This window comes from Pygoscelis adeliae, unplaced genomic scaffold (assembly GCF_000699105.1).
Source record: "Pygoscelis adeliae isolate BGI_AS28 unplaced genomic scaffold, ASM69910v1 Scaffold103, whole genome shotgun sequence".
Lineage (NCBI taxonomy): Eukaryota > Metazoa > Chordata > Aves > Sphenisciformes > Spheniscidae > Pygoscelis > Pygoscelis adeliae.
The window spans coordinates 1,276,793-1,300,927 of NW_008824723.1; the positions used below are offsets into that span (position 1 = coordinate 1,276,793).

The 24,135-nt window shown below is 41.0% G+C and overlaps 1 protein-coding gene across 1 annotated transcript in view; it reads left to right on the forward strand.

Moving 5' to 3' along the window:
* Positions 1–24,135, forward strand: part of FER1L6 (fer-1-like family member 6) — a 72,702-nt gene that overhangs the window by 31,820 nt on the left and 16,747 nt on the right. Inside the window, exons 15-31 of the mRNA XM_009323374.1 lie at positions 388–478; positions 1,266–1,382; positions 2,524–2,676; positions 4,019–4,205; positions 4,745–4,869; positions 6,813–6,947; positions 7,502–7,651; positions 11,530–11,640; positions 13,196–13,357; positions 14,524–14,707; positions 14,908–15,092; positions 16,672–16,798; positions 18,448–18,483; positions 18,748–18,863; positions 19,997–20,128; positions 21,166–21,291; positions 22,328–22,455. Of these exons, the coding sequence (XP_009321649.1) occupies positions 388–478; positions 1,266–1,382; positions 2,524–2,676; positions 4,019–4,205; positions 4,745–4,869; positions 6,813–6,947; positions 7,502–7,651; positions 11,530–11,640; positions 13,196–13,357; positions 14,524–14,707; positions 14,908–15,092; positions 16,672–16,798; positions 18,448–18,483; positions 18,748–18,863; positions 19,997–20,128; positions 21,166–21,291; positions 22,328–22,455 (2,265 nt within the window). The remainder of the gene's footprint in view (positions 1–387; positions 479–1,265; positions 1,383–2,523; positions 2,677–4,018; positions 4,206–4,744; positions 4,870–6,812; positions 6,948–7,501; positions 7,652–11,529; positions 11,641–13,195; positions 13,358–14,523; positions 14,708–14,907; positions 15,093–16,671; positions 16,799–18,447; positions 18,484–18,747; positions 18,864–19,996; positions 20,129–21,165; positions 21,292–22,327; positions 22,456–24,135) is intronic.

The window sequence follows — 24,135 nt, forward strand, 5'->3', positions numbered from 1 at the left end:
CTGAGGTTAAACCACAACAGTAAGATTTAATAAAGTGTGTGACAGACATACTGTAAAAAAGGATGAGGTTAAGATAAAAACAAAGGATTCCACATGCTGGGATAAATCACCCAGCAGGCTCTGTGTCAGATGCCATGATTTGGCTCAAAATACATATAAACCCTATTTTCTAGATATTAACCCTGTTTCTGTGAAATGTGGTGAAGAGTTTTTGGATTCTATTCTTTGAATTTTATAGGTGCTCAATATTTATTTTAGAGAATTTCAGCATCTCTGTCTTCCGGTTCATGTACTGCAGCAGAGAGAGCACATTTCATTCCAATGTACTTTAGCAGCTCACATTTAAAAAACAACACATTTAAAGAACCTGTTATTCTTGTGTCCTAGGGCCTTCATTACCATTGCTGAAAAGAAGCCCAAAGGGTTGAACTACACTGCTTTGGACAAAAAGAGACTCATGCTGTTCAAGCAAGAGCTGGTATGTGTGGTTTTTCCTTTAAGAATTGATGCAATGATGTTAACTGAAAGCACGCTGGTTGTATACATTTTAATTTCTATTTGATTTCACCACACTGGAATGCTTTGTAATTAATATGAATATAGTATCCAAGAGCATTTTTTTTTAGTAAACCCCACTGTGCTTATTAAAGAGTTGTAAGACACCCTAAAATAATTCAGAACGTTGTTTTTAAATGCAAATAAGACATTATAATGAGCTGATTTTTCTTTTCCATGCATCTTAAAATGGGATGATGCTGAGTTCAGTGGAAAAACACCAAATTAACACTGCTGTTAGGCATTTAATTACTGTGGTGGGGCTGAACTTCAAGACTAGTAAAGTCTGGCATTTGATACTCTTAGACCTTGTCACCTCCTCCAGGGAACCAGTGAGAAGAAACCAAACTGGGTGGAGGGCGTCTGAATGTTTATTAGCTTTATTTACTGTTTGTAGCACAGAATTTGGTCATGACTTCTGTCAGGACCAAGGCCAAATAATTCTAGGTGGTAATCACATGTCTCTTGGGACTTCCATACGTGCAGTATACATACAAACAAAGGGAAAATGGGGGACATTCACATTTTATGTTATTCAGCTCCAAAGAGTTGATCACTTTCTGTTGTGACAAAGAAGGTAATTGTTACCTTGAACCAAGTGTCTCCATCTTCTCTTTTCAACTTGAATCAAAGACTGTTTTCTCCTTCTTTGTCCAGTTCAAAATACTTGATAATGCATAAAAAATACATATTGTCTTTCCTGACTGCAGGAAGCAATGTCCAGTGATGCCAAGGGAATTGTTCAGCAACAGAAAAAGATGCCACTGGATGAAATGATGCGTGAGACTCAGAGCTTTATAGATAAAATTCAATTCTTGGCTGATGAGGTAATCCACACAGAAATTCAGATCAATTTAAGATCCAGGGCTTGACTTTGATTTTTGTAATCCCATGTGAATAATAACTCCTGGCCTGGTTATCCAAAGAGTTCTCCTTCAGATATCTGGACCCAATCCTGTTTTGCATTAAATGGAGCTGTTAACAGACTGGGGTAGGAAACACTGGGCTATGTGGTATGGAGAGGATGTGGTACGGAGAGATTTTTCTTTCTTTTTTTTTAAAATAAGGTCATCCCATATGTGCCCTGGTGGTTTGGAGACAGACTGCTTTCTGATCTGAGTTCATGTCTCCACTTGTATGGACGTAGTGGTTTGGACTGGTATGAGCTCTGGGGTCTCTGTACTATACTTCACTGTGCAGACACTGCTTAGACACGCTATTAAGCCTGAGAATAACAAAAGAACGGACATATCTGGTCAGGCCAAAATCCAGCCAGTGGAGTGCTGTGCCTCTGAGAGCTGTCTGTGCTAGCAAACTAAACAAACAGGGCCATGGTTATTCCCTGGCTCAGAGAGCAAGTGCCACAGCCTGGCATGGTTTGCAGCCTACGCCCAAAGTCTCTTCCTTCTCAAAACAGAGTGACCTTGCTCACAGTGCCTCCTGGGAATAGCCCAGGGCTGGTCTTTGCTTTGAACCATGCTTAGGCTTTACTTGGGGAAATGTTATTTGGGACAGGGCAAGGCGATGTCATGGAGCATCCTCACAAGCAGAATTGATGATCATATGCTAGTGCTTGAGTTTGGCCCTGGTCCTTTTTGGTTTGCTGGTATAGATGAGGTTGCTAGTATTTCCATGGTAGGTACTTTCAGCTTACACAGTTTGTGGGTAAGTTATTTCCTGAGACAAAGTCGTACCCAGATTTTTAGTTTTAGTTTCTCCTGAAATGATTTATAGAGTGGGTGCTCCTTAATCACTCTACAAAACTCTTTACCTTCAGCTGTGCTTATGAATGGAGGTTTGAACTGCAAAGCATGGAGTGACAGCCTCTTTTAGTCCAGGTGCACATCTGCCACTCGACAGGAGCCGTGAGGGAATCAGCTCTTGGTAGAGAGTGTTTTAACAAAAAATAATGGTGATGGCTCATAGAAAGAATTCAGTTTTAGTTCAATATTCCTGGTCATTTAACAGCCGCAGAATACGGTGCCTGATGTGTTCATCTGGATGCTCAGCAGCAACAAGAGAGTTGCGTATGCAAGAGTTCCAGCAAAAAACATACTCTATTCCCCAGCGAAAGAGCAGAGAGGCAAGGACTGTGGGAAGATTAAAACCCATTTCCTGAAAGTAAGTCTGGGGTGCGCTGCAAACACAGGTAATGCCTGGGGAGCATTTGGTATTAAAATTTCTTCCAGGGATTGTATTTTACAGGCTCATCTTTGTAATGTACTAAAAATGTGTACATGTTTATATGTGCCATCTATTAATGTTTGCTTCTTACATTTGTGCTTGTCTTTCTTTAAGTACTGTATTATTTCCAGGCTTTTGGTGTATGAGTAATTAATTCTCTCACTACTTGTTAGGCAAGTATATAGCATTGTTTATCTATAGCTGTATACATAAACAGATAGAAGAGGTACAGCCTCTTTGCTAGCAAAGGCATCAGAATGCAGCACATGAAAATCCAGGAGGAGACCGGTAAGAGATCAGCACGCAGCAGCTCAGATAGCAAGGAAACTTAGGTATTCAGAGGTAATACAGCAATTATTTATGCTTGCTATTTAAAATGTGCCTAGGTTTGTGCAATATATGTCCAAAATATTGTTATGGGATTATTCATCTTGAAGGAAAGTCTTAGTGGATATGCTCCTACAAAGGCAGTGTGACTGGTAGTACCTAGCAGTGGAATATTATGCAGTGTAATTGTTACTATGGCCATCAGGAAAAGTCCAAGCACACAGGACAATAGTAACTTAATATAATGACTTTTTAGTGTTTTTTCAATGGGAGCTGCTGGGAGCACTGCCATAAAGCACAGCTAAAGAGCAGATAGAAATATCTAAGCTCTTGATAGTTGCCATAGGTACTTGTTAAGAACAGTACTATTTGCCTACGTGAACAAAAAAATACCATAATTAATTCTCCAGCCACTTCAATATCAAGAATTACCTTAGGAACAGGTAATACTAAATACTGAGCTTAGCAGAGCTAGATGAAGTGGGAAGGGAGAGGAAGGAAATAATAGTATTTTTTGTCAAGACTAGTAAGGTTTTATACTGGAATATGTTTTCTGACCTGCCCAATGGAGTAATATTTTTAGTAATATATGGGACTAACTATTGGAGACCATCAAAACTGCATGAAATGAAAAGTGGGCTGAAGTCTGGGAAAAGTAGGGTATCAGCTAGCACTGATATGCTTGCACCTATTAGGTAGCCTGCACAAACCTCTGCATAGTAGGCAGTATGCCATTTACATAGACTTTCAACCGAGCAAACTACTAATTTCTTCCTTAAGAATCACAGAAGTTCCTTGTGCTAAATGAGTCTCAGGGCCACTCACTGTGGAGAAATGCCATTTATCAGTATGTCAGCTCAGTGAACGCTCCTTTGTTTTACTGTGGTTTGGTAGGACTCAGCATCCAGCCATCCCTCTCTCTTGTTGGTGATGGGTGGATTTTTTTCTTCAGTTACCAGGCAAGCGCCCGCTGGGCTGGACTGTGCAGGCAAAGGTGGACATCTACCTATGGCTTGGAGCTGCCAGCTATGCCCACAGCATCATGGAGAATTTGCCTGTAGGATATGAGACTGAATTACCATTTAACACCAACTCAGGGCACAGTGTGGTGCCCTCACCTGCCTGCCTGCTGTATAAAAGTAAGGCACTGTTTCTTCACCATATTAGCTATTAAGAGACGTGGCCCCAAAAGCTCTAATTCAGAGGGTGGCACAACCTCTGTTTGAAGTAACTGTTCTAAGATGATCATGGCTTAGCATCTTTTAATCAGAAAAGGCTGGTTTCATTGCCAAGTCATCAGTCCTGCCACTGACACTTTGCAGATGTCAGGGAAAGAAAGGACCTGTTTGCTTGCAATTTCTGTTCCCTGTCCCATGGGTCTGTCTCCTCATAATGAGGAAGCATCCTTCAGTTCTCCTGAAGAAGCTACCGTGTTGAACACCTAGTAGATAAATCAGCGATGAGAGATAAAAACTGGCAGTTAACAACCTGGCAGTAGAGACTTACATCAGACTTTGATTTTAAGTGAATACAGAAGTCTTACACAGCTTCTGAGTGTCTCAGGTGTTGAGACCTTGTCAGATCCTGGTTGGACAGCAGGTGATGAATCTTCCTTCCTACCTATGTGCTGCATCATTTCCATGAAGCTGACATTACTGTTTTCTTTGCAATGACGTAGCCCCACACCTCTTCCAGCTGAGAGCACACATGTATCAGGCGAGGGGGCTCATTGCAGCCGACAGCACTGGACTTTCCGATCCTTTTGCAAAAGTTACTTTCACATCACACTGCCAGACCACGAAGGTAAGTTCCAAAGTTTCTTTCAGTAAGTGAAAGCACATTTTTTTTTCCAATTAAGCCATGAAAAGGAAAAATCTTGGTTTTGCAATGAGGTACCTAGCAGGAAAAGTTAGATGCCTGCTGTTAAAAGGGCAACTCCTGACAGTCCACTGCAAGCAAGGCAAAAGTTTAGGTGTAACCCACTACTCTAACATGAATTACAGTAGTACTAGTTTATTTTAGCTCAGATGTCAGATTGTCTGGGGCTACTGGGACTTTGTAGCAAGTGAATTACCTTTCTCTACATCTTTTTCTATATGTTTTAAGTTTGGGCTGTTGTCATTGCTTGGTATGAGGATGAACCCCCGCGGTTCTCTTTTCCTATAGTCCATGCATGCAATAATTGAGCAGAGAGTGAAGACCTTTATATGGCTTCTGTAGCCATGTGAGCCAGCATGGCTCTTTGCGATGGAATTCAACAAAGCACACTGGTGGTTTTAGAGTGGCAAAGTTGAAATGAGCTGAAAACAGAGGTGTGAGACTTTCTGCACCACTTAAATGCTGCAAAAATGTGCCCATAGGGAGTGGTCTCACATCTCCCTCAGGCATCTCCAGGGGGCAAATGATCTCCTGTGGGCATTTGATGGAGCCTCTAGAGAGAAGGAGGAACTTCTACAGAGCTCCAGCAAGAAGGGTTGAACTATAGCCCTGGCAAATGAGCAGGAGGATGGTCCCTCACAGGACATGAAGACTGACTTTCAGAAGTCCTGAGCCCTCTACAGCTACCCTGGAGTTAAAATGGGGCCAGGGGTTCTGAAACCCATGCCACAAGCAGAATTTGCTGGGCCAAATATGGTCTTGTTTCAGAAAAAGTATTTAACCCCCCATCCAGCCTCTCCCCCCAAAAACTCCACAGAAGACTGTTTTAGTTGAATTAATTCTAAAATTCCTCTGACATCTTCTTCTCTTATGAAGCAAGTTCTGTAGTACGTGTCAAAGGGAGCGAGAAGCAAAAACCTTTCTCTGCTCTGAGTTGTAGGCACCTGTTTGTGCTGCTTTTGCCTCAAGAATACGAACTAATTTTTTCCTGTAATGTGATTTTAACTTTTAATAGAAGTTGCTGAATGAAGCCAATGAAGTTAGTGCTTAGATGCACCAGATTCAGGAAAGTAGAATTTGGCCCAGGAAAAATAGGATTTTATAGGCACAGAAGTGTTAAGTGAATACACTGCCTGAATAAAATATTGCAGCCAATAACTTGCATGTTTTTAGAACACTGTCAGCCAAGTGCCAATAAACTGTAGTCAAGAGCCTTATTTCCATTCGAAAGAATGATAGCAGATTATGAGTCATTTTGCAGTTGGCATATTTTTCCTCTTTAAATGTTATCTTTATTAAATATATTTCCTGCCAAGACAGTTAAAACATTGTCTATGATGAAATGCCATAAGCATTCACATAAGTCAAATTACAATAAATTAAAAACTTTTGATTTATTATGAGTAATTCATAAAAATATATTTTTTTTTTCCCATAAAGTGTTATGTGTCATTACACTGAAGTAAAAACAAGATTGAAAAAATGTACCCTGGAGAAGTGAAAACTGGCCTCAGTTTAGGGCAAAGGCCTTATTTTAACAGCATTGGACATGCACCTGCTTTTCTAAACCAACAGCTTTCCTCTAAATTTAATACTGAGCTTTGTACACACAGACTGGTGGTCATGTATTGATATGTCTGTGAGGGCTCTGTGAGGCAAACAGGGAAACGGAGAAACTGGAGATACAGGCCTCAAGGCAAAAGAATCATATGGTTCTGCCTGGGAATAGCTGCTGAAAAATGTGGTGTCTCAGACAAGGAATTGTTCAGGCTGTGGGAAAGGATGGCACCAGCAGATCAGCACGCCCTGCTGAAGGACTCCCAACAAATCAGTTCATAGCTCATTAAACATTTCCTCTCTTTCATTAGATCATTTCTCAGACGTTATCCCCCACCTGGAACCAGATGCTGCTCTTCAGCAGCATTGTGCTTCATGGCAACAGAAAGGAGATCGCTCAGTTCCCACCAGAGATCGTCATCGAGCTGTATGACGATGATGCAGTGGTAAACTCAAAATCCTTAGTAAAAACCTGGGCTCTTATGTCTTACTGCCAGTGTGAAAGCAAAGCTGTGTCACTGAATAGGCATTAAATGGATGACCTTGCTGAATGGAGCACAGTGTTACAGTGGTTTGCAGTTTAACATCTGAAAACAGCCCTGAGACTCACTTTATGTCCTTGCAAAGCTGTGGCCTTGTTTTTTCCCAAGTGAATCTTGCTCCCAAAGACTGGCTTACAGAAATCAGAAGCATCTTGCCCCCACCTCCCTTGCACATAACTGTAAATATTGTATCTAAGTCTGGGGAGACACAGATTTATCTCTGATCATGCAAACTCTGACACAGTCTCACTGACTGAGCATAGAGCTGAGAAACTTTGGATGCTCTGAAGAGGCAGTAAGTACTCAGCTATTCCATTTTCATAGCTGCCTTGCATTTTACCTTGCTCTTTCCTTCAGAATAAGTTTTTTTTCACAAATACTAAACTCTGCATCATCTTGGCTCCTATGACAGCTGTGAAATTCAAATGCATTTGACACCTCTATTCTCCTTTGTTTAGGGTAAGGCAGAATATATTGGGTCTACAGTGGCTGCCCCTGTGGTGAGACTTGCTGATCAAAACTATGAACCACCTAAACTTTCTTACCACCCAGTGTATTGTGGAAATCTTTCAGGAGGAGACCTTCTTGCTACATTTGAGCTTCTGGAGGTAAACTAGACTTTCTCGACCGTTACACTTTTACACCCTGGGATCGCAAAAGCAGCCATGGCATCAAGGCCCATCACCCTCTTGAATTAATGGGAATTGCAACTGGAGCAAGATCATTCTGCTGTCGGACCTTATAGTCCCCATGCAATCTCTGCCACTGCCTCTACGCTGCCAGGGGCCACTGTTCATGCACACACCACCACCAGCCCCTCGTATGCTCTGAGTGTCATTTGCCCGTCACTTGCCCTGCCTTAAATTGGGCTCTGGCCTGAGAAACAACTATGAAAATCCCACTGCCATTGCAATGACCTGCTCTTTGGAGTAGCACATGGCCCTGACTTTGGCAACCTCAGAGCTCTCAATACTGCTTTCACTCTTAGGAAAAGGAAGCGGTGAATAATAAGGGTTGGATTAGGGAGACTGAGTTTTCAGATACCCATAACATATTAAGAGAAATGTTGCAGCTGTGAGACAAAAGGCAAATTCAGCTTACCTCTGGGGCTAGCCCGGCAGATGAGTGGGGTGTATCGTGCCTGGGATTTCAGTGACTTTCAGTGGAATTCGCAAAGCCACCAGTTAGAGGAAACTTCTCTCTGCTGAAAACCTACAGCAGCTTATTCTGAAATCTGAAATGGGAAAAACGTGGAACCCCGTGACATGTTTTACAGATATTCCCAAGATAAAACTGGCTTTTAAGCATGATGGGCTAATTACGTTCTTGGTGAAAGCTTGAAATATCACACCATGTGGAACATTTCCTCATTATGGTGGGTACCTAGGGATGAAGTCTAGTACCTTAGCCATGATTTTCCCATTTTTTATTGAAATCCACTTGCTGGTGAACAAAGAGAACATTGTATTTTGTTTTCCCATCTTTTGGGAAAAGGGAAGCAGCACTGCTTCTGGTATATATCCAAACATACCCCTAAGACTTCTTTAGAGACTTGACAAGAACTGTAAGTAAAGACCCTGGACTCCTTATTTTCACACTCTGTATTATTCTTCTCAGTGATAACACTCTAGAGCATCTTACATGGCAGATAATAGCAATATGGACATTAAAGAAATGTTCAGGAAAAGATATATATAAACATCTGCCAGGCTTCAAAGCACTCCCAGAGCTGATGTATCGGTGGCTCCTTCCAACATCAGGGGATTCCTGATGATGCTCTGTGTGAGGATGGAAACAAAAATCTCTCATCATTAATTTATTCTCATTCTGAGCCCATAATCTTTCCCGTGACATACCATGCTTAATAACTCTGATCTGCAGGTACTGTTCAGTTCAGCTGAAGAAGTGCTGTGTAAGAAGTGAATGCTCCTTTCTCAAAATGAATGCTATTATGCTGGGTCTTGCTGGAGGAATAAAATTATTCTTATAACAAAGCATCCTGGCATTTAGAAAAATAGTAGGCTCAAAAAATACAGACTAATGAATACTAGGAGTCTTGATTTTGTTCAAAGTGCGCTCAGGATTTACTGATTTTTTTTTTAATCAAAAGAGCAAAATCCCCTTGTAAACACACCTTGTGGGTATTTTCCTCTACTGTCATTTGAGTGCTAGATCATTCTTCACCTCTTGTTTTGTGCAGTTTCACTGTGGCCATGAAACAAAGTCCTTTGTGAGTTATACTAAGCTAATTTCACTGAAATTAAGAGACTTTCACTGTGTAATACAGAAACGCTCTCAACTCCACTAGTGGTTGTTAGATCTTGGAAAACCGGGGACCTTGCAATATATTGGACAACTGTTCAGTTAACTGCAATACTTAAAAAGAACAAAAGTGAAGATCCAGGGAATCTTGATTTGATATCAGTCTTAGGTTTTGCAGTCCTGGAGTGAAGTTTAATAAACTCTTTACGAGGCAGTTCTGTCCTCAAATGTGAGATCTCGCCAGCCGTCCTCTCCTAAGCCATGTCCTTGGGAATTAATCCCTTCTCACAGCTGTAAGAGGATACATAAATAGCTATATATGTTCTAGTAAAAAAAAAAAAGGTGCAGTTTAGAAATTACATATGTATAAGTCACTGTATCATGCAGATTACCATATTTTTCTTGATCACCTTTCGTCAGTACACATGTCAGATAATGCAGTGAAAGTGGATATCTTGAGATGTGAACTGTGTGCAGGGACATGACACCTGGTATGCGATCTGGTTCAGGTGGTCTCTGCCTCTTGTTTTAAAGTACCAGTTAATCTATTATGGGGTAAATTTTTGAGACATTTAATGTCGGTAAATATAGAGTTGGAAGTTCTGAATATAATTAAAGCTAAACAGGTGTATTTCTAGACAGGCAGGTATTGTTCACAAAGTTGTGTGTTTCTGTTTGGCTTTTTAAACAGCATCACAGAGGTGGCTGATAGAAAGCAGATATATTGGGGAACAACAAAACTAGACCTAGATCTCTGGCCTCAAGTTCCATGAAATCTATTGAATTAATTGCTTTGGATTTTTACTGATAAAGGCAGTAAACATGTGTATGTGAATTATTGTTGTTAATTATGCTAATACTCACATATGCTGCAGGTGCTATGCTAGAAGATACGTTTTCCACCCATCTCTTCCTTCACCTACAAGGTACTAGGGACACATCCTTTCTCCCTTATGCTAATTAAACTCCCACTTAACTGTACATAGCTGCAGATAACAGACAGATGGCCTAGTTAAAAGAAGCAGAAAACTTCAACTTTACATGTCCTTTGAGAGCTGTATCTCAGCTGCTTCACCTTTCAACGGTGACAAGTTAGCTTAGGAATGGTGAAGCACTCCAGAAGTTGTGCTTCTTTTTCCCAGAAGCCATACGTACAGTACGCTTTAGGTATCGTACTTCATGTGAAAGCCGAGGAGAGCTCTGTCTGTAAGTTGTTAGCTCACCTGTGAAACCCGTGTTCCTACTGTTCTCTGCTATCACAGCCTGAGCTTCTGGTAGGACTGATCATCAGGTGCTGGCTTCAACTATTTTATGTAGAAATTTGCTAAATCAGGCCAGGCTTCAGACCTGCCCTGCATGGACTGAGAAGGTCATAAATACACTGTTGAAAATTAGGAAGGGATTGGGAAATGAAGCCAGGGAGCTTTCCCACAGAAGGTGACCAAACAGGCAGCAGAGCCTGGAGCACGGCAAGAGGCAAAGAGATGGTCAAGCCTCAGAGCTGCGGTGGAGCATGCCCTCCTCCCACCCGCCTGGCACAGGGCCGTCATGTACGCCCAAATAAGCTCCTGAGCGTGGGGCAGGCTTATGTGCAATCACATGCAAAGAACGTAAGTGCTGCCTGCCGCAAGATTTTAGTTGTTGCACAGAGAAGACCCAGCCCTAACACTGGAGCTGCGATTTGCAAGTTCTCAAATGCTGACAGCATGCAATAATGCAGGACCGCTATTCCATAGTGGCTGAAGAGCATTATGTCTGTCTGGCAAATGTGTGGTTTAGCTCATGTGTACTGTCTGTTCACCAGCCTTTTTTAACTAAAATCATATCTAGAATTTTCTTGTGAAAATCTTTTAAGCAATTTTGCACAGGATTTTCATTAAATAGAACTACTATGCTTTCCATTTTTAGTAAATAGAATTACCATGCTTCAGTACACGCATGTCTTTAGGGCAGACTATGTCCTGCTAGGACAAAGGAAACTTTTTTTCAGAAAGGCGCATAAGACCAATCTATTGAATACTCTTCCTGCCAAGTGTTTTAGCATCACAGCAGGACAGATAGCAATCCAGGTCACATTTCTCTCACAGTACAATCTGTCTGCTCTGTAATGTGTCTTACAAAACTGCATTAAATTGTTGTGTTCTATGTACCATTCACAGATACTTCTGATACTGGTTTTATTCTTCAAAAAAACAGCCTGAGTTATGACTGCTTAATTTTTCAGATTCCTGAGTCAGATCCAGACAGACTTCCTCCACTGGATCCACCAGATGTTGGCCAGATTTACCCAGTCCCAGCCAACATCCGACCTGTTTTAAGCAAGTACAGAGTGGAGGTGAGTTACTTGGAATATTTCTGTTTCCAAATCTCAGCTTCTATTATTCTCTTACTGAACCGTAACAGTAAGGGATGATGGTTTTAAAATCCTGACCAATAGGAATCATGTAAAAATAGCATATGGATCCCAAAATAAATGTGGTAAGCTCAGATCAAATTGATTGTCTGAGGCTGGGAATGCGAGGCAGTGCTTCCACCTGAGGCCAGCAAAGTCTACATCTTAGTCCTGGTGTGCCAGGACAGGACTGCTCCCATGACAGAGAGTGGCTGATGGACCTGCACTGTGTGCAGCCCAGGGAAGTGTCTGCAGGAGATGGAGAGCTTTCCCTTGCAGCTGACCTCACTGGAGGTGAAGTTCTGCATCAGTCACCTCCCAGGCTTTTTCTGGGTCCCAAACTTCAACAAGGTAATGTCACCTGCCTGTATACAAATGTCTGCACCTTCTCTCCCCTCCTCTCTTGCACCATTTGGGCCCAAAGTCCCCTTATGTGAGAAAGCAGGGAAATGTGGCTGCTTTTCATGTTAGAGTGATGCCTGGATGCTGCCCAGCTTCACCACTCCCTGTCACTCATCCTGCAGCCTTCTTACCAGCTGTTTATTTGCCCATTTTGCTGTGCCAAGTCAGACCCTGCTTGTGTAACCTCGTGGCCCTTCCCAAGAAATACTCGTTCAGGATGCAACTGAGCTGCTGAAAAGGAAAGAAGAGTTCTCAGCTCTGCTGTATCATTTAGTTAAACTCTTGTTCTCTGTACATAGGAAAGAGTTTTTGTTAGCAGGTTTTTTTACACCCAACATTGCAAGGTAAATAAGCCCATGAACTACTCTGCTAATGCTAAAGGGACAACTCAAATCCTTAAACTTAGGTGTTCCTCTAAGTATTGTGCTATGAAGGCCTTCCCACTGCCTCTACAGTAGGATTGCTTTGTGCTGTTTTCAGTTCCAGTCTTCATTTCAGGTTCATGAGACTCATGACTTCTCTCACCAGCGGTAACATAACCATCCCTCGCTGCCCCAGCACTCCTTTTCGGGCCCCCCCAGCATGTTCTGTATAAAGTCCCATTTGCAGACCCCTATTTTACAGACCCTGCCTCCTCCTCATCCTCCAGACCAGGAGCATGGTCCTTTGAAGGAAAGCTGCTTGGAGACCTCCACCATCCATTGCAGACCTGAGGGATAGCTAAGCTGCAAACCTCTATTAATCACCTCTGCTCATATGGGATTTGTTTGCTCCTTCAACAGCTCTGACACTTTAAACAAACCAAGCCCCTGCTGTTCAGATGGATAGTCCCCTTGCCCTGATGAAAAGACAACTTTTGCAAATGTGATTATTGTGGCTTGCTGTTGGCAATAACTTCTTGATAACAGGTGGACATTATCAATTGCTTTAACTTCCACCATAATCCTGATGGTTATTGGATATCAGATTTAAGTTGTTTGGTTTTTTCTTGCATTCCCAAAGGGACACCAGGTGATAGGATCCCAGCAGTGGCTTCCTCCAGACTGAAGGGTCTCTGCAGGCTACCGATGTTTCTCTCTCTGCCCACCCACCACAGGTCCTGTTCTGGGGTGTTCGAGAGCTGAAGAAAGTCCAGCTCCTTTCTGTAGATCGCCCCCAGGTTCTCATCGAATGTGCAGGGAAAGGAGTGAAATCCTCCGTCATCCAGAGCTACAAGAAAAATCCCAATTTCAGTGGCCTTGCAGACTGGTTTGAAGTGGTGCGTACAGCATGCTGCTCCTTGCCTGTCCATTCTCTGGTTAGGCAAGGTGTTAATTACTAATTTCCTTCCTTTCTTGTCAAATAATTTCCTCTGTGTCTTGATTAAATACTAAGGGACATCAGTTCTTATGCAAAAACTACTTATTTTAAGATGCTTTAAAAGACTTCTGCTACAACTGTATGATAAAAGAAGATGATGTTCCTCATGTTATGTCTCAAATAGAGAAGGAAATATGTTGCAGTCAGATTTTTACTGATAGGTTGGAACTTGTTGGCAGATAACAGGGATATTTTTAGTACTTTTTCCTTCTCCTTTCCCATTTTGCAGGGTAGTGCTCAGTTTCCTTTATTTTCTTTCAATTCTTTTAATTTTCCTTCATGTGTTACTGGGCTATTAAGGGGATTGATCATTTCTGGCTCATGAGCTCTGGAACTTTTCATATTGTAACACTTGCTGTTATGGACCTGAAATTTAATTATCATCTGTTGGCTGGATTATAAGAGATGATACTTTCAGTGGACAAAGGTCAGCATAAAAAAAAATAAAAAAATCTGTTCTATTTTCTCTAGTTGCTAGCAGCAAGAGAGAAGTTGTTTATTTATAAGACAAAAGGATATCAAAACACTAACCTGGATGCTGAAGTACAGTTGTTACAGTATTTTTAGCTTCCATTGTATGTCACATGTCCAAAGAGCTGTTTTCCCTTTTGTAATTCATCCTATAAGGCATGTAACCACCCAGTGTCCACATCTCACGGTTGGATAAACTGAGGCAGATAGGGTTAAAAGCCTTCAACAAAGTGGCAGTGGCATTAAGACTCACAACTTCCAACACAGCATTCATTCCTTCTGAACGTTCCTGATTCTTCTAGTTTATTCTAACAAGAGTTGCTTGTATATGACAGCATGGGACTCAACTCAGTAGCACAATCTGTATGCTCCACTCTGTATTCTTAAGGACAAGGCTTTCTCCAGAATTTGCAGAAAACTGTGGACAGAACTATATTGCCTATGCTGTATGCATTTTGCATTTTGAGTATGTTAATAGCTGAGGAGGAGAAGGGAGGGAAGAGTAAAAGCCTCATTGCTGTGCACAACAAATATTCTATACACGTTCTATATTCTCTAGCAATTCTCATGCTGCTGTCTGTCCTCCTTCATTAGGAGCTGCCTGAAAATGAACTCTTGCATCCACCACTAAGCATCTGCGTGGTCGACTGGAGAGCGTTTGGGAGGAGTACTCTTGTTGGAACGCACACCATCAATTGCCTTAAGCAATTCCTATGTAAGACCCAGTTGGGTCCTCAAGCTACACCAAACAGACTAGACATTGTAGAAATTGAGAAAGGTAAATTTCCAATCCTGACCCCAAATAAAAAGACAAAGGACCTACTCAGAGGCTTAACACTAGGCACATACTCAGAAGATATGCTTCATTGTGTTCAGTGTAGGGTCAAACCCTTAATGATATGACCATTTGGTGATCACCAAATGTGATTATAGCATTTCTGGCAAAATCTTACCTAACTTGCAAAGTTTCAATTTCAGCTTCACCTGAGTCATCCCAGGCTGCTGAGTTATCCCAAGAAGAACCATTTTTAGCTGATCACATCTATGCTGAGGTGGAGCAGGGTAAATGTGCAGTGGTAGAGCCAGACCCATATCTTGCAACACTTCCTGGCCCTGAACCAGAGCACTCTGCCCCTGAACCAGGGAAAGACAGAAAACAGAAGGTGGGTATAGCTGAAGCTGCCAGCTAACTTTCTGTTGCAGTCTTGCAGACTTTCACTCTCCCTTATAAAATGGTAATCTCTTACTTATCTCAGGATTAGAGATTCTGGGTCCTGATATTAACACCCACGCTATCTTGCTGGCCCTTGAGAGAACTGGTTAGCAGTGCAGCTTTGACCCCACATAATTTCATTACTTCCACTAACAGATACTTCTTTCTTTTCCTTTTGTGCTAGGTGGTCATCTCATGGGAAAGTACTACTGGAGTAGTAGGATTTTTGCTTTTTCTGGCCTTGAATGATCTACTTAATTGCAAAACTCTCACTGTGAATGACTGTTTCTGTGTCCCTGGCATTTAGGCAGGAACGAAAGCCCCCTTGTGTTAGATGCTGTACAAACATGGAGCAGAAAGTGTTTCCAAAAGATCTTACAGTCAAAGTATGAAACTGGTGTCAGTCTGTGGGTAGAAGAAGATAGGAAAGTACAGAAAAACAAGGCAATTCTGGTCAGCATGACGTTTACAGTACAGTATACGCTCTAGATTGTACACATAATTTTTTGTTCAGATGCACATGTTCCTCCTTTCTCTGTAGTTTCTGCCATCACAATCACTCTTTTATTAACAACAATAAAAGCAGAGGATGCACGACTGACTTTCGTTTCAGAAGCTGTTTCTGCAGCTACATAAAGCATGCTTCTTTAGCCTTTGATGTTTCAGTGGTCAGATGTTTCCAGCATCCTTCATAATTAGGAGGTCAAAGAAACTGCAGGCATGTCTTGTTCCCTAGATCCAGACACCAGTCTGGATCTTTCATCTGGTACAGAACAATTTTAGTGTATGACAGCAAAGTATAGTAAGAAAAGAGTCCTAAAAGGAACCCCGTAATTTAACCATCTCTGTTATATTAATTATCATTCCCACTTATCTATCTATAATTCCCAATTATCTATCTTTGCTCCGGCCTCCCCAGCCAAGCTGACAACTCTCTGTAAGGGTGTAGGATGAAACACTCTATTTAACAAGGGCCAATCTTTAGGCAAGAATGAAGTTAGTAAGATTTGCCACATGAACAGGTGACCTTCAGGATCAGATTTTAGCTTTTTGTAAGGAGAGAACAGCTGAACTGCAGCAACTGTAGGGACTTTTCCTTCTTCCAAAAGGCAATAAAGTAATAATGGGAGTTCTTAAAATACTTGCAGACTTAAGTGGGAGAAACCAATTTGTATCTGAATGTCCGCACCCCTTAAAATATCATTACCTATTTCTCTGAGTAATTTGCCTGTTGTATGGGTTGCTCCTGTTGCAATGTCTCAAATGTTCAAAGTTTTGGCATCATCAGTAGGCAATATAGAGATAGCTTTAATAATATGATGATCATGATGAGGTTTCTTGGAATAAAAGACAGAGACACTAATTCATATTGCATTTTATTTAGCTCTTGGAGGTTGAAATTTTCTTCATATACATCTGTTCATGCCTGATGTCATGAGTCAATTATCATTATTATGATATTATTATCATGAGGTGATTAGTTTTAATCAGTTCTAGAGTACAACAGTGTTTTCCCCATGCTTTGGTAGGATATGAAAAAATCCATCCAACGGTCAACAAAGAGGAGAAAAAGAACGATTGCAGATGAATCAGCTGAAAATGTTATTGACTGGTGGTCAAAATACTATGCTTCTGTGCTCAAAATGCAAAAGGTAAGTCACCCAGCATGCCCGAAACTCTCGTGGATGAGCAATGTTGTAAAAGTACATTTACTGCTGAATTATTCCTTTTTGGTATTACATTCATAATGAGTTTGTCCATCATCATTTTCTTTTGAAAGGCAAAAGGAATTTTGTCCAGTGAGGGAAAACCTGAAGACAGTAAGTAAATTATTTGCATTTTTCTATTATTTTGTATTACTAATACTTCGCTTCTCTACTATTTTACTGTCAACAGTTAATGTCTGGTAACAGAGTACTGCTGATATACTGGGTTCTTTCCTCTGCAGCTGATCAGATGGTGGGTAGGTCAAAAATTCACAGGCAATGTTGAGTTAACATGAGTTTTCTGTCATTCAAATCTCATGCACAAAGATTTGCAAAGTCAAAGTCCTAAATGATAGAAGATGGAGATTATCCTAATCTTAGGTTACATTTGTGACAGGTTCAGAAAAAGAAGTGTCTCTCAGTTTTGAATCCAATTCAGGATCAATGATGCAGGAACAGCTTCTGCTAGGAGACTCCATAGTCATGTATGTTACTTCCATAGCTGAAAAGTTTTGTGTCTAGCTCAGGTTCTAGTGGAAAATTTTTTGCACAAGAACCTAAAAGAATTGGCCAGAAATAGGCTCTGTGTGTATGTATGTATATATGTCTCCATACATGTATACTCCATGGCTTAACAGGTCCTCCCACAATCAAACAGAGATCTAGAAATTTTTTTTTTTTGGACAAATGTGACTGCTTGAGCAGACTGGGAAAGAAAACAAATGTTTACTGTTTACACAGAGCTGCTATTCGGAATTAACCTATGGCATCTTCCCATGCCAGAGCTGACTGCACTTCACCAGTGATTGAGGCGATTTCTATTTTAAAGGAGGTGTTGAGATTGCTCTGGATGGAAGACACGACCTAAATGTCAGATGGTACCATTCTGGAAATAGCAGCTGATGGTGTTTCAGTGATCATCAGGGCTGCTGAGAGATGAGGCAGAGATCAGTTTCTGAGTGAAACTCACTTGTCCACATGGAGGAAATATTTAGATAGAAAATGTTCTACAAAGGTGTGATGTTCACTTAAAATTAGAAATTTACTTGACATTGTGACATCCACCCACATGCTATTCAGGCAGTTGTGGCATAATGTTTTTCACAGATTTCAGATCTTGTAAATTCTCTTCTGATAGTTTTTGTTACATATTTTCACCTATGATGATAAGCATTATACATACAGGACAGCACTGATATACTATATACATATATATATTTTTCTAAATATTTAGTGATATGAAACACACATGAACTACTCAAAAAAATGAAAGTAAAGTGAATGCAAAATCCAGATTTCAGCCAAAGAACTGAACCATCTCAGTGCCATTTTTAAGGGCTCGCCCTCTTTTTATTGGAAAGTCCCCTCTCAGTGTTTGGAGTCCGGCTTGAGGCTGGTCAGATACCTCCTCCCATTTCTCATACTTCTAGGCTCTCACAAGGTGAGATACACTCTATTTTGTGATACCTTTGAGCAGAGAAGGACTTGGATCACCTGATATCTGAAGTACCAGTCAGCCTAAAGAGCGGCTTCCAGTTTTAAGTAAGCCTTAAGTTTTACATGAAAGCTCTTAAAATCTGTTAGTTTGTATCTGGGAAGAGTCAGAGAGGAAGGAAAAGGGTGTTCTGGGAGATGGCCAGCAGGGAAGAAGTGATACAGGACACCATCACACTTGGTCCACCAAGCTCATAATGAAGACTGTTAGCCACCAAGAGGATAAAATACCACCTCTCTGCCTGGGAGGAGCGGTGGGAAAAGAGAGGACCCTATGCTTGGCAGTAGAAGAATGAATGGAGAAGGAGCGAGGGGAACTTTCTAAAATTTAATTTGCATCCTTATCTGAAGCATTTGATGTGCTTTGCTCACTAAAACCTACATGATGTCATGAAATCTCTGCAGATAAGCAGACTTCTGACCACATCGCACTGATCATAGAAAAGGAGCCAGACAAAAAGAAGAAGGATAAGACATTGAAAAGGAAAGAGAAAGAAACTCCAAACCTAGCAACGCTGCAGGTAAGAGAGAAGTAAGGCTGAGAGGTAAGGCTGTTAATTCACTGCCTCCCCAAAGCTTGACATCAGCAGCGGAGTTTAGCAAACACTCCTTACATTTATTTCAGACACTTTAACATTAATAAAACACACAAAATGATAGTGATAATGCACATCAGCACATGGGGCCCAGAGGAAACCAGGGTCTCATAGGGCAGATGTGGCCCGCTTGGCCTTAGACCTTCAATTTGCCAGTTTAGACACACCCAGAGACACTTAAGTGAAAACTCAGTTTTGTTGTTCGCCTGTAAAACACTGAATTTGGAACTTCCAAGTTTCATGTTGGAAATACTACAGCCTATTAAGAATGACTTAAAAAAGAGTATGGAAAGCTTCGCTGCAATCGCTAGTGCATCCTCCCTGATGGAGAGGTAACATTCAGCTCGCATTAGATTTGGTTGTGTAACAATAGAAGGAATTCAAAGAAAACTATATAGGTTATGCAAAATGACTGGAGAGATGAAGAGGTTTGAAAAGATTAGGACTGCTTGGATTAGACTGTAGCTGAATAAAGGGGAATTTGAAACTGCTGTTTCCATTTTTTAAGAGATGGCACTAGTCTAGGCCCTTCTATTTCACACTGAATAACACTTCATAAATTACATGGGAAGAGTGTTGAAAAAAACCCCGTCCTTTTAAAAATGATTTGGTCTTTTTACCTATCGTAAAGCTCTGTCCCCACAGCACTTTATTATCGTTTGCTTTGCTCTCATGTTCTGACACATTAACATAACAGAATGGGTCAGTGCATCAAAGGCACATTGCAGAGAGCAAACAGAAGCAAAGAGCAGCACATCCACACTGTTTTTCACCCACACCAGTGCTTACAAATGTTCATTCTGGCCCTTCTAGAGCCACTTCTACGTGCTGCATTAACATGCTATTCCAGTAGTTGGGAAGGACTTTGATTAAGGACAAAACTCTTCCTGTTTTAAGCAGGGAATTAACTTTTTGTTCTCAAGGACTTTTGCAAAACCTTGGTTTTATTAAAACCTGTATTTTGAGTCAAAATGGATTTCTAGTCATCCTGTAATAAAAAAGTTGCTATAAATATATTCACTGCACCACAAAGAATAAGCATTGTCCTATTTTCAAAGATTTATGAAGGAGACTTGGAGAGTGAATTTAATAACTTTGAGGACTGGGTGAAAACTTTCCAGCTCGTAAGAGGAAAATCTAATGATGAAGTTCATGCTGACTCTGAAGACAGAATAATAGGAAAATTTAAGGTGAGCTTTAATGTTGATTAAATAGGTAATAATTTAGAGACTTTATGTTTTCATGCATCTTTCAGGTATACCAAAGATGAAAGAAAAAGACATTGACAGTCTGTTGTAAATAGAATTATCTCTTTTATTGGATGTAGTGTCATATTTTTCCTTTCCCATTATCTGATAGATGAAAGCAGCATTCAGCACCAGGTGTTCACTGTTGTTTTGAAACAAGGAACTACAAAAAAGTTTTAAATCACAGAAGGGGAAGAACAGATATATTATGTAGTCCAAATTCTGCTACTGTAACTGTATTACTGCATGATCAGTTACAGCACCTTGTATGTAATTTTCAGTAATTTAAATGGAGGCTCTTACAGCTACTCCAGTTGGAAACAATTGCACAGCCTGATCCAGGGCACCATTAGGCAATCTGAAAACGTAGTTCAAAGCATGAATAATGTTAGTAGGATTTCAAGCACTTTGTAGTTTAGACAAACTGATTAAACTCATTGATACCTCAATTTTCAATGCAAATTTCTGTTCAAATGACTTGCTAGTTGCTTTCAGGCAGTATGAGCTACTCAGCAGCATGAGTCAATATTGATTTATGAGTTGTATGGTGGCTGCAAAAATACAGTTGGATTCCAGTCACACTGTTGTGAAACTAACCCAGTGGAATTATCAATTTGCAAATATACAGTTAAGGGCAAAATATTATTTTTAAAATATTAATACTAAGAAAACTAGATTTAGAACACCGGCAGGTGTTACTCCTTTAAATAATAAAATAGAGAGCTAAGAACATGCAAGTACTTCTTGCAATCACCTAGAGGTGATGATAGTACCATGTTATAGAGCAAAGACATTTTAAAAGATGATGTTTAGTGCACTGAAGCCTGTGTTCCCTTTGAGTGGTACCACAAAATGTGTTGTGTATATGTACTGTGCTGCAGCGCAGGCTGCATGAATGATGTTTTGTTTGCATTCAAAGGGTTGTTTTTATATTGCACTTGATCTGTTTTCGAGGGAGATAAAAGACAGTGTATTACCAGGGCTCATTCTGCATATACCCAAGTCCTGAGGATGGCAGCTTGCTGGACAGAGGGCAGCCCCGCATCCTGCAAGGGATACCACCAAACCACTCCGTCAAAGTCCTCATCAGGGTTTATATTGTGGCAGTAAGTAGACAGAAGTTCTTTTAACCTTGAAATAATTTGGACGTTTCTTTTCAACGCAGTTTACCTCCAGTGTCTTTGCAGTGAAGCTTCTGAAATTCCTTATCCATGTGGTAGAATTTTTTTTGCCATATTTCAGACAATCTTTCATGTTGTAGGAATAGGTGTTCAGGGTAGAAAATGTTACATAGTCCTCATGACAAATTGCAAGACTAGAGAATCACTTTACTCGTTCAAACTGAAAGGGCTAGAGACATAACTAATATCGTATGGACAACCTGTTCCAGCCACGTTATGCAAATGCAGCTAGTTTTAATCAGTAGAGTTGTTTCAAAATGACACACATTTAAACAAAACCTCAGTAAGGGGGAAATGGGAGCATATTTTTTGAGGGCTGTGAATTGCATGTAATCAAAGTGGTAGAGGTTGTGAATAAGTTATGGTGTGGAGACAGAGGTAGAAATACAGAGGACAAGATGATGAGAGAGCGCGATGTGAGAAGTAAAAGGGGTAGAAGGAGCTGGTATTTCAGAGAAACAAGAGAGTTGCAGGTGATCTAAGAGGGGAAGAATGACATGCAAAGAGACAATGGCAAACAAAACAGAAGAGAAGAATAGAAAGAGATTGCTTTATTTCCTGATTATAAAGACTTCCAAGCCATCTTGTAAATCCAGTCTGAAGAATTGTTTTGCACTGTTCAAGGATCTGGACCAATATTTTTGGGAAACCTTTCCTGAATCCTACATGCACTTGTGCAGCCAGCTTCTTCCTCAGTGTTGCCTCTCCTGCTCATCTCTTTTTCCATCTTAGTGGTGGAACAGCACTTACATCTGTTCCACCTTTGCAAACTCTCTTATGCCCCAGATCATCTTTTCCCAGTAGCCTGCAAAGCTAAATGCCAAATTTTATATTACATGAGGCAAGCAAAGCACCTGCGTTTCCAGAACACGCAGGGCTGGGCAGGAAACCCACGGTCCTGTGTTGTGACCATGCTGCATTTAAGCAAGCTGCCTGAGGACACAGTCTTTCTTCCTAACAGGCATTTAACCTCAGCCCAGCTGATCCAGATGGCAAGTCAGATCCCTACATTGTGCTGAGACTGGGCAACACAGAAATTAAAGACAGGGAAAACTACATTCCCAAGCAGCTAAACCCAGTATTTGGAAGGTCAGTGATGGCTTATTTTCTTATTTAGGGGTGGTTTCTGCTTTATCACTTGCTGCCACTATTGCTGTTACTATTACAAAGTGTTTGTTATACGCTGATTTCTGCCCATTTGGATGTTTTGTAATTCTACTGGTTAAAATATTGAGAACTGGTGTCACCCTGTATGATTATAAAATATTTCATTTTCATGCCAGTCAAAACACATCACGGAATGCAATCTGTGAGAGGTTTTGCAAAATGATGCATAAGAGGAAATGAGGCAACAAATAATGTTGTCTGTGCAAAATAATGTAATTGTTAAGTTTAAAGTGAAATAAATATTAGCACAGTAAAGTGTAATTTCATAATCTTTGTTACTATTTCAGGTCGAATAGAGTGCCAAATAAATCTCATAATTTTAGGACTAGAACAAAAAAACTTGTTTTTTGAACCCACACAGCCTTCTGAATGGGGGAGCCAGGGGCAAGCTGTCAATAAACAACAACGTTGTATTATCAATGTTTTATACTTATTTATATTTTTAATGCTAACAGCTGTGATTTTTTGCCAGTAATTTTCCCGGTTTTAAAAAGGTTGAAAATGTTTTGAATTGAGATGGAGTTATTCTGTAAGAACATTAAGACAGAGAAACTATACTATGCTGGACTGAAAGCCCCCTAGGCCAGGGTCCTGTCTGCAAAACTGGAGACTTAAAGAAAAAAGTGTAAGGAGAAAAGACAAGAACAGAGTAGTCCCTCCATAGCATGCCATCTCAATTTCTGTGATTTAAACTCTTCCTTAGTAGAGGTTGCAACTGAACCATTATTGTGATAAACCGTAAAGCACAGCCATTATAGATGCATATAGATGGAGCGGGAAATTGCTGCTATTTTTGTTTTAGACAAGGTTAGGAATGGGCTGTTCATTTGGATAGTCATAGAATCATAGAATCATTTAGGTTGCAAAAGACCTTTAAGATCATGAAGTCCAACTGTTAACCTAGCACTGCTAAGTCCAACACTAAACCATGTCCCTAAGCGCCACATCTACAAATCTTTTGAATACCTCCAGGGATGGTGACTCAACCACTTCCCCGGGCAGCCTGCTCCAATGCTTGACAACCCTTTTGGTGAGGAAATTTTTCCTAATATCCAATCTAAACCTCCCCTGGCACAACTTGAGGCCATTTTCTCCTGTCCTATTGCTTGTTCCTTGGGAGAAGGTACTGATGCCCACCTTGCTACAACCTCCTTTCAGGTAGTTGTAGAGCACGATAAGGTCTCCCCTCAGCCTCCTTTTCTTCAAGCTAAACAACCCCAGTTCCCTCAGCTGCTCCTCAGAAGGCTTGTGCGCTAGACCCTTCACCAGCTTTGTTGCCCTTCTCTAGACACACTCCAGCACCTCGACGTCCTTCTTGTAGTGAGGGGCCCAAAACTGAACACAGTATTCGAGGTGCGGCCTCACCAGTGCCGAGTACAGGGGCACGATCACTTCCCTACTCCTGCTGGCCACACTAGTTCTGATACAGGCCAGGATGCCATTGGCCTTCTTGGCCACCTGGGCACACTGCCGGCTCATGGTCAGCCGGCTGTCGACCAACACCCCCAGGTCCTTTTTCGACAGGCAGCTTTCCAGCCACTCTTCCCCAAGCCTGTAGCGCTGCGTGGGGTTGTTGTGGCCAAAGTGCAGGACCCGGCACTT